Source organism: Salmo salar, chromosome 13 (genome assembly GCF_965601325.2).
Source record: "Salmo salar chromosome 13, fSalSal1, whole genome shotgun sequence".
NCBI lineage: Eukaryota > Metazoa > Chordata > Actinopteri > Salmoniformes > Salmonidae > Salmo > Salmo salar.
In genome coordinates this window covers 12728977-12740000 of record NC_138303.1, presented here as the reverse complement: position 1 = coordinate 12740000, position 11024 = coordinate 12728977, and the positions used below count along the sequence as shown (strand labels likewise).

General features: G+C 40.4%; 2 protein-coding genes across 11 annotated transcripts in view; one reads left to right on the top strand and one right to left on the bottom strand.

Annotated features, from left to right (window-relative positions):
• LOC106566409 (myelin transcription factor 1) overlaps positions 1-4487 on the bottom strand; it is a 152045-nt gene extending 147558 nt beyond the window's left edge. For all 9 annotated transcript variants that reach the window (XM_045692920.2, XM_045692919.2, XM_045692921.2 and 6 more), the window contains exon 1: positions 4376-4487. In XM_045692920.2, coding sequence (XP_045548876.2) covers positions 4376-4475 — 100 coding nt within the window. In that variant the 5' untranslated portion in view covers positions 4476-4487. The remainder of the gene's footprint in view (positions 1-4375) is intronic.
• A 5133-nt stretch (positions 4488-9620) lies between these two features.
• Positions 9621-11024, top strand: part of LOC106566410 (TBC1 domain family member 22B) — a 31072-nt gene continuing 29668 nt past the window's right edge. For both annotated transcript variants that reach the window (XM_014134414.3, XM_014134413.3), the window contains exon 1: positions 9621-9915. In XM_014134414.3, the coding sequence (XP_013989889.1) occupies positions 9860-9915 (56 nt within the window). In that variant the 5' untranslated portion in view covers positions 9621-9859. The remainder of the gene's footprint in view (positions 9916-11024) is intronic.

Sequence of the window (11024 nt, the reverse complement as noted above, 5' to 3'; positions counted from 1 at the left end):
CTTGCGAAAGCATTCACCCTCTTGGCATTTTTCCTATTTTGTTGCATTACAACCTGGAATGAAAATAGATTTTTCGGGGGTTTGTATCATTTCATTTACACAACATGCCCACCACTTTGAAGATGCAAAATATGTTTTATTGTGAAACGAACAAGAAATAAGACAAAAAAACTTGAGCGTGCATAACTATTCACCCCCCCCCCCCCCCCCCCCCAAAGTCAATACTTTGTAGAGCCACCTTTTGCAGCAATTACAGCTGCAAGTCTCTTGGGGTGTCTCTATAAGCTTAGCACATCTAGCCACAGGGATTTTTGCCCATTCTTCAAGGCAAAACTGCTCCAGCTCCTTCAAGTTGGATGGGTTCTGCTGATGTACAGCAATCTTTAAGTCATACCACAGATTCTCAATTGGATTGAGGTCTGGGCTTTGACTAGGCCATTCCAAGACATTTAAATGTTTCCCCTTAAGCCACTCGAGTGTTGCTTTAGCAGTATGCTTAGAGTCATTGTCCTGCTGGAAGGTGAACCTCCGTCCCAGTCTCAAATCTCTGGAAGACTGAAACAGGTTTCCCTCAAGAATTTCCCTGTATTTAGCACCATCCATCATTCCTTCAATTCTGACCAGTTTCCCAGTCCCTGCCGATGAAAAACATCCCCACAGCATGATGCTGCCACCACCATGCTTCACTGTGGGGATGGTATCCTCGGGGTGATGAGAGGTGTTGGGTTTGCGCCAGACATAGCATTTTCCTTGATGGCCAAAAAGCTCAATTTTAGTCTCATCTGACCAGAGTCTTCCATATGTTTGGGGAGTCTCCCACATGCCTTTTGGCGAACACCAAACATGTTTGCTTAGTTTTTTCTGGCCACTCTTCAGTAAAGCCCAGCTCTGTGGAGTGTACGGCTTAAAGTGGTCCTATGGACAGATACTCCAATCTCCGCTGTGGAGCTTTGCAGCTCCTTCAGGGTTTTCTTTGGTCTCTTTGTTGCCTCTCTGATTAATGTCCTCCTTGCCTGGTCTGTGAGTTTTGTTGGCCGGCCCTCTCTTGACAGGTTTGTTGTGGTGCCATATTATTTCCATTTTTTTAATAATGGATTTAATGGTGCTCCGTGGGATGTTCAAAGTTTCTGATATTTTTTTATAACCCAACCCTGATCTGTACTTCTCCACAACTTTGTTCCTGACCTGTTTGGAGAGCTTCTTGGTCTTCATAGTGCTGCTTGCTTAGTGGTGTTGCAGACTCTGTGGCCTTTCACAACAGGTGTATATATACTGAGATCATGCACACACCACTTTTCCATTTTTTATTTGTAAAAAGTTTTTGAAACATTTTTGAGAATTAATTTTATTAATTTCACTACACCAATTTGGATGATTTTGTGTATGTCCATTACATGAAATCCAAATAAAAATTCATTTAATTACAGGTCGTAATGCAACAAAATGTCAAAGGGGGTGAATACTTTTACAAGGCACTGTAGAGTACAGTACCACATGGGGGAGCTGAGCCTTGGTCGTCGTCGACCCCTTGCCAACACACACACACACACACACACACACACACACACACACACACACACACACACACACACACACACAAACACACACACACACACACACACACACACACACTCACACACACATACTCACACACACTGATTTATGCAGCGTGAGAGAGAATGCCATCCAAGGGCACTGAGGTGCGAAGCACCACTCACTGCCTTCAACCTGATCTGGAGTCAGTCAGACACCTAAAGTCACCAACACAGTGAACTCACAGCTGGAGCTGACCAGGGGAATTCACCTAGCTATATGTAACACTAGTTTTGGGATACCATCTTATCTATACATAATTCATTTTCAGCCCAAATGGAAACGGAACAAGCAAACACACGTCAGCAGCACACTATGTTCTCCCTCTCTAATACCAGTAATGATGTTATTATGACTGTAGGCAAAAGGCCTCTGAGATAATCCTGTCCTTTAGATTCATCCTGTCCTTTAGAGTCATCCTGTCCTTTATAGTCATCCTGTCCTCTATAGTCATCCTGTCCTCTATAGTCATCCTGTCCTCTATAGTCATCCTGTCCTTTATAGTCATCCTGTCCTCTATAGTCATCCTGTCCTTTATAGTCATCCTGTCCTTTATAGTCATCCTGTCCTTTATAGTCATCCTGTCCTTTATAGTCATCCTGTCCTTTAGTGTCATCCTGTCCTCTATAGTCTTCCGGTCCTCTATAGTCATCCTGTCCTCTATAGTCATCCTGTCCTTTAGAGTCATCCTGTCCTCTATAGTCATCCTGTCCTCTATAGTCATCCTGTCCTTTATAGTCATCCTGTCCTTTAGATTCATCCTGTCCTCTATAGTCATCCTGTCCTTTATAGTCATCCTGTCCTCTATAGTCATCCTGTCCTCTATAGTCATCCTGTCCTTTAGATTCATCCTGTCCTCTATAGTCATCCTGTCCTTTATAGTCATCCTGTCCTCTATAGTCATCCTGTCCTTTAGATTCATCCTGTCCTCTATAGTCATCCTGTCCTTTATAGTCATCCTGTCCTTTATAGTCATCCTGTCCTCTATAGTCATCATGTCCTCTATAGTCCTCCTGTCCTTTAGATTCATCCTGTCCTTTAGAGTCATCCTGTCCTTTATAGTCATCCTGTCCTTTAGATTCATACTGTCCTTTATAGTCATCCTGTCCTCTATAGTCATCCTGTCCTCTATAGTCATCCTGTCCTTTAGAGTCATCCTGTTCTCTATAGTCATCCTGTCCTCTATAGTCATCCTGTCCTCTATAGTCATCCTGTTCTCTATAGTCATCCTGTCCTCTATAGTCATCCTGTCCTTTATAGTCATCCTGTCCTTTATAGTCATCCTGTCCTTTAGATTCATCCTGTCCTCTATAGTCATCCTGTCCTTTATAGTCATCCTGTCCTCTATAGTCATCATGTCCTCTATAGTCATCCTGTCCTCTATAGTCATCCTGTCCTCTATAGTCATCCTGTCCTCTATAGTCATCCTGTCCTTTAGAGTCATCCTGTCCTCTATAGTCCTCCTGTCCTTTAGATTCATCCTGTCCTTTAGAGTCATCCTGTCCTTTATAGTCATCCTGTCCTCTATAGTCATCCTGTCCTCTATAGTCATCCTGTCCTTTAGAGTCATCCTGTCCTCTATAGTCCTCCTGTCCTTTAGATTCATCCTGTCCTTTATAGTCATCCTGTCCTCTATAGTCATCATGTCCTCTATAGTCATCCTGTCCTCTATAGTCATCCTGTCCTCTATAGTCATCCTGTCCTCTATAGTCATCCTGTCCTTTAGAGTCATCCTGTTCTCTATAGTCATCCTGTCCTCTATAGTCATCCTGTCCTTTATAGTTATCCTGTCCTTTATAGTCATCCTGTCCTTTATAGTCATCCTGTCCTTTAGATTAATCCTGTCCTCTATAGTCATCCTGTCCTTTATAGTCATCCTGTCCTCTATAGTCATCCTGTCCTCTATAGTCATCCTGTCCTCTATAGTCATCCTGTCCTTTATAGTCATCCTGTCCTCTATAGTCATCCTGTCCTTTAGAGTCATCCCGTCCTTTAGAGTCATCCTGTCCTTTAAAGTCATCCTGTCGTATATAGTCATCCTGTCCTCTATAGTCATCCTGTCCTTTAGAGTCATCCTGTCCTTTAGAGTCATCCTGTCCTTTAAAGTCATCCTGTCGTATATAGTCATCCTGTCCTCTATAGTCATCCTGTCCTCTATAGTCATCCTGTCCTTTAGAGTCATCCTGTCCTCTATAGTCATCCTGTCCTTTAGAGTCATCCTGTCCTTAATAGTCATCCTGTCCTCTATAGTCATCCTGTCCTCTATAGTCATCCTGTCCTCTGTAGTCATCCTGTCCTTTAGAGTCATCCTGTCCTTAATAGTCATATCTTGTACATTTAAAACAATTTTAAAAGTCATTTAGGAGACGCTCTAATCCAGAGCAATTAGGGTTAGGTGCATTGCTCAAAGGCATTGCTCAGATTTTTCACCTTGTCGGCTACGGGATTCAAACTAGAGATCTTTCGATTACTGGCTCAATGCTCCTAACTGCTAGGCTACCTGCCAGCCTATACCAGTGTCATACTGTAAACACATAAAAGGCAATGGCTTATATAATTAATGTTAGAGAATAGGAAATTTGGACAGATGAGTCAACTAATTTCCACCCACAGAAAGAATACTTATACTTGACACACACATACAAGAAGAGGTCAATACGGTAATATTCAAGTTTTTTTCTTTTTAACCATTTGGGGTTGCAGCTCTTTGTCAGGAGAAACCTATTACCCTATGATCCTTATTGTTGGGTATGTTTACAGTACATCAGCACAAGGATCCTACCTTTCTCTGAGAATTCACAGACCTCCATGACCTTGGCTGAGTCTCTCCGTAGTGTTACAGCTGACACCATAACCTCTAAATCAGACCACTGACTCGGCATCACCGACCGAACCGCCTGATGAGAAGACACGCAAAGTTACCCTACCTCTTCAGTAAACAGTATCTTAAATAAGACATCTCAGTGCTATCCCCCACCACACAACAAAGAAACTGCACTTGTATTTTACTACTACCACTAACTTTGCTTGTAACTTCTTTATTGAGGAGAAATATACTTACTACTTACTGTGATATGTGGTTGTCTCACCTAGCTGAATGTACTAACTGTACAAGGCTCTGGATAAGAGCGTCTGCCAAATGACTAAAATTAACAAATGTAAACATTTAACTCTACTGTTCACAACACCCAACACTGCCACTAATGTGAGTTCTCTGTTTTAAAAAAAAGCGTTCACTTTCTAATACCAAACAAAATAACATGAAAACATCTGACAGTGCCCCCTTCGCCCGAAAAAAATACATTACACTTACAGTAAACATTGTTGAAGTTTAGCATTAAATGTTAACCGAAGGATGTGTCTGTAACTAGATAAAAATAAATGTAACCTTTTGATAAAAAAGCTTACCTCAGCTGCAAAAAAAGAGTTCAAAATGTTATGTGATTTCCTCACTCTTTCTTTACAGTTAACTATTGCTTACAACATGCAGTGTAGTAGCCTAACAGGATAGAAGAAGAAAACGTTCCTATTTCCTGAAAGAATGCTGTCGGAGTGGTTTTGTTGCTACTTAAACATTCATGAAGAAAAAGTCACAATGCTTTTCTTTCAGAGGGGAGCGCCAGAGTAAAACAAGGGGGTCACACAAACCCAAATATGTCTGGGGGCTGTAAAGCTCTCCTCAAAGAAAAAAATATACAGAATACACCTCATTATAGAAGACCAAACACAAATCCCATCCCAAGTCCCAGGGTTTGTCCAAAGTCCACAACCCTGGCTGAACTACACAATAAAATGTGTAATTTAGCTGAGCATGTAACAACTGCTGGTACTGTATCGATTTTTGTCTCTAAACCTCAAAAGAAGATTTGAAAGAACACATCTTGGTTGTGATTCTATGACATTTATGGAACTTTGAAAGGCTTACAAAGGCCTGATTGTTCACATTATATTATACATGTAGGCCTAAATATGTTCTCATAATATGGTCAAATGTCACAGCCCTTAAAAAATAAGCAGCATGAGTAATATGTCCTCATATTCTTCCAAGACCGTTATAACACATATCCTGTATCCCTCTGAAGTTCAAACTGACTTAGTACGGAGCCTCATTCTGCCTCAGGCACCACTAAAAGTCCCTAATTTCAGAAAACAGAGTTACTTATTGTCATGTCTTGTGACATTCTTCCCAACCATGTTTTTGTTAAGTCAACCCATGCCAAAAGAAAAGAGGGAAAAAGATCACAAGACCTGTTTGAGAGAGAAAAAAAAGTTTCAGAAAGTTTTCAAAAAGTTTACCCAGTTGATTTACATAGAGAGTAGGCTACTGAGTCAGGTAGAGGCACAGTCAAGAAGGATACATAAATTACCCTAAAACACACATAACAAACACATGAGTATTTTTGTTTGCAGGCTACATTAGCTACTCTTCTCACTGTGTACGAGAAATAAAAAGTTATTACAGAAAACATAATACAGTAGGTAGTAAAAACAGTCTACCTGCATTTTGCCAGTTGAAGCTCGTCAGCAGAAGAAAGGGAAGAAGAGGAAGATTGCAGTGATTTCCCTAAGCAACTAGACAGAGGAGTCTACCTGACATTTCCCTAAGCAAACAGACAGAGGAGTCTACCTGACATTCAAATATAAGGTGATGTGGAAAGACCAGCTTATTTATGTATGCGCAATTCTCATTTCCCTACATTTAAATATAAAAGAGCATTGTAAATTACATGTTTTGTGAAAGCTATTGACAAACAATATGCTGTATTAAAGGCAATCGAATAACAATATCCTACAACTCTGTGTAACACTAATCTACACACTATTTACTTCCACTGGCTTCCACTGCTATGATCTCGAGCAAACAAAATGAAGTGTGTGACGACTGAGCTACCCAAGCCAAAACAAATCTACAAATGATTTGGCATATCAACAATTTACAGTAAATAGAGTGGTTCAACTGGTTTCTAGAAAGCTCACAGCTATTTACCATCAGTAAATGTCTGCCCTCTTGTGGAAATAAGAACACAATGCAGAACCTGGAAATGGGGAACAAGGTCAAGAAATTAGTGTTTTTGCTTTGCAATAATCAAAGTCAATGCAACTGATGCTCAGTGTTTCCCCTATATTAACTTAGCAGCGGAGGCCCACTGCTGCCAAATTGTTGCCCACTGCTGTAGAATAATATCATGTACTTTTTAGAAAATACAGTACCAGTCAAACGTTTGGACACCGTTTTATTTATTTTTTATTATTTCTACATTGTAGAATAATAGTGAAGACATCAAAACTATGAAATACCACATATGGAATCATATATTAACTAAAAAAGTGTTAAACAATTCAAAATATATTTTTGATTTTATATTCTTCAAACTAGACAGCCTTTGCCTTGATGATGGCTTTGCACAATCTTGGCATTCTCTCAACCAGCTTCATGAGGTAGTCACCTGGAATACATTTCAAATAACAGGTGTGCCTTGTTAAAAGTTAATTTGTGGAATTTCTTTCCTTCTTAATGCGTTTGAGCCAATCAGTTGTGTTGTGACAAGGTAGTGGTGGTATACAGAAGATAGCCCGATTTGGTAGAAGACCAAGTCCATGTTACGGCAAGAACAGCTCAAATAATCAAAGAAAAATGACAGTTCATCCTCACTTTAAGACGTCAAGGTCAGTCAATACGGAAAATCTCAAGAACTTTGAAAGTTTCTTCAAGTGCAGTCGCAAAAAAACATCAAGCACTGTGATGAAACTGGATCTCATGAGGACCGCCACAGGAAAGGAAGACCCAGAGTTACCTCCAAAGCAGAAGATAAATTCAGTTGAGTTACCAGCCTCAGAAATTGCAGCCCAAATAAATTCTTCACAGAGTTCAAGTAACAGACACATCTCAACATCAACTGTTCAGAGGAGACTGTGTGAATCAGGCCTTCATGGTCAACTTGCTGCAAAGAAACCACTACTAAAGGACACCAATAAGAAGAGACTTGCTTGGGCCAAGAAACACAAACAGAGTAGGTGGAAGGATGATCTCTGCATGTGTGGTTCCCACCGTGGAGCATGGAGGAGGAGGTGTGATTGTGTGGGGGTGCTTAGCTGGTGACACTGTGAGTGATTTATTTAGAATTCAAGGCACACTTAACCAGCATGGCAACCACAGCATTCTGCAGGGATACGCCATCGAAGCTGGTTTGTGCTTAGTGGGACTATCATTTGTTTTTCAACAGGACAATGACTCAACACACCTCCAGGCTGTGTAAGGGCTATATGACCAAGAAGGAGAGTGGAGTGCTGCATCAGATGACCTGGCCTCCATAATCACCCGACCTCAACCAATTGAGATGGTTTGGGATGAGTTGAACCGCAGAGTGAAGGAAACTCTGCCAAAAAGTGCTCAGTACATGTGAGAACTTCTTCAAGACTGTTGGAAAAGCGTTCCAGGTGAAGCTGGTTGAGAGAATGCCAAGAGTGTGCAAGGCTGTCATCAAGGCAAAGGGTGGCTACTTTGAAGAATCTCAAATATAAAATATATTGTTTACTACACGATTCCATATGTGTTATTTCATATTTTTGATGTCTTCACTATTGTTCTAGAATGTAGAAAAAAGTAAAAAAACAAAGAAAAACCCTGGAATGAGTAGGTGTGTCCAAACTTTTGACTGTTACTGTATATATTTGTGCCAAGACACACTTTTAAATGGATAGCCGTTGGCTCAATGACAGCTAGCATGTCATTGCGCTAACACTAGTAACAATGCACCCCCCTACCCCACCCTAGCTGGCACAGCTAAAAAGGCATAAAATCTTTTCTTTTTTTTTGTTGCCCTTGCCACCACTGCTGAAAGAAATCCTAGGGGCAAGACTGACACTGTTTTGTTTCTGTTTGGAAAAATAACACCATCCCTTACAAAGTAATAACTATGTAGCATAAAGTATCATCTTATTAGTGATAGAACTAGAAGTAATAGCCTTGTATCTCTATCAATTTCACAATCTAACTTCCCAAATCTTACCAAAACAAATCTGATAAACCTATTTAGACTTTAGCAGAATGAGGCAATGCATGATGTAATAACTTCAGTGTGAGCTATATCTGATCTTCATGTACACAGTGGGCCTAGCAGATCACATAGTCATTAGCCCATAATAAAACTCTTCACAGGTTATTATCCCAAACTGTGTACAGTATGAATGGACGGTAGACCTACGGACAGATTCAGACATGACGTAGTCAGAAAATGTATTGGTGATAACTGCGGTGTAGGGACACTGGCCGAGGGTAGGCCTCAGTAGGCTAGCTCGTTTAATATTATTATACAGTAATAATAACAAAGCCAAATGTTTGTTTCCCCCTTTATCTAAACTGTTGCATGTTTAAGCAATAATGCCCGAGGAGGCGTGGTATATGGCCAATATACCACGGCTAAGGGCTGTTCTTATGCGCAACGCAACCCGGAGTGCCTGGACACAGCCCTTAGCCGTGGCATATTGGCCATATACCACAAACCACCGAGGCGCCTTACTGCTATTATAAACTGGTTACCAATGTAATTAGAGCAGTAAAATACATGTTTTGTCATACCAGTGGTGTACTGTCTGATATACCACGGCTGTCAGCCAATCAGCATTCAGGGCTCGAACCATCCAGTTTATAATGTAATTTAAAAACTGGGGTGGTACGAGGACCTGAATGCTGATTGGCTGAAAGCTGTGCTATGCCACGGGTATGCCAAAACATTTATTGTTACTTTTCTAATTACGTTTGTAACCAGTTTATAATAGCAATAAGGTACCTTGGGGTTTGTGGTATATGGCCAAGGTACCACAGCTGAGGGCTATATCCAGGCACTCAGAGTTGCATTGTGACAAAGAACAGCCCTTAGCCATGGTATATTGGTCATAGACCACAACTCCTCGGGCCTTATTACTTCATTATAACATGTTGGAGGAGGCGTGTTCAGACAAGGTTGACTTCCTTTCACTATAGTATTCCTATTGGTAAGTGTCTATGCACCTGTTAAACCCGTCCGCCAATCACACGTCCATGTCAATGTGTCCAAGATGGCGACCTCCACCGTTCTGTATTATACGGTATCGGCAATTGCAACAAAAGGACATTATTGACACACGTCAAAACTTTGTTGTTGGTTGCTGCAAAGACAATCCGGTTTAGTATATCGGATCTGAAACGCTAAAATCTTCTCCAATGCTTTGTACATGTGTAGAAGTACGCGCGGTGTTAGACTGAGGGGATTTGCATTAACCGAGCATGGCCACCGACAACATAATTCATTTCTGGAGGAAAAACGCAAAGGTTCCAGGAAGGTATGTTTCAGTTCTCCCAGTTCTCATCTTTCCTGATTTTTAAGATTATAAATGTGTATTCTGATAATGAGTTAACTCTGTATTTTAGTGGGAATAATAGCGTTGGTTTTGCGTAATTACAGTGTCATTAAATGTTAATAAAACATATGCTTAACCTTGTTTGCTAGATAGCTAGTTTATGAAGCCGTTATGCGCAGGTTATCATTTTTCGTTTTAAACCTAACCACACTGCTAAGCCGAATAACGAACCCTAACCTTAAATTAAGACCAAAAATCTATTTTCTTCTTTTCATAAATTATAGCAGTACAGTATAGCCAATTTTGACTTCGCAGCTGTTCTATGGAGATATCGCTCAGTTCTGCATCCAGGACAAGACTCATGACAATAAACATAAACCTTCCCTTTAGGCAATACGGAAGTGGTGGTCTTTGTTGCACATTGGAGCTCATGAGGTAATCTTCATGCCTTTGTCTTGGCTACCATATGTCCACACAACATGTCAGGAGGTCTGTAATGGGTGAATGTTGACATCTAGGATAAGCAGGAAAGACTGAGAAAGTACTTCAGAAACGTCCCCAATACAGTATTACCAAATAGATTGGCATATGGCCTTTCTTGTTGAACTCCTTTATGGCTGAGAAAATTGACACAATTGACAGAAATTGACACAATGTGTCTTATCTCTGGAGGAGCCAAGGTAATGTGAGTGGTCTCTAAGGATTGGGTGTTGTCTTTGGTGGTAGCCACAATGCAAACAGGAAGTAACATTGGTCCCAATCCCTGACAGAAGAAGCTATGTAATAAGCTGTTATGAGATACCAACCAGACATGATAGGGTATTGCCATTGTACCAATGAAAAGGTTACTAGGTCATGTCGATATCCTACAATATCCTCCTAAGACCCAGCTGATGAGCCACTTTACTACAACATGAGCTATTATTGTGTTAAAGAGGCAATCCGCAGTTTCTACATATATTCAAGGACTGACAATCCATGATATCGACATTATAGTTTTAACCATGAGGCAATACAGTTTAATGCTATATATATATATATATATATATATATATATATATATATATATATATATATATATATATATATAT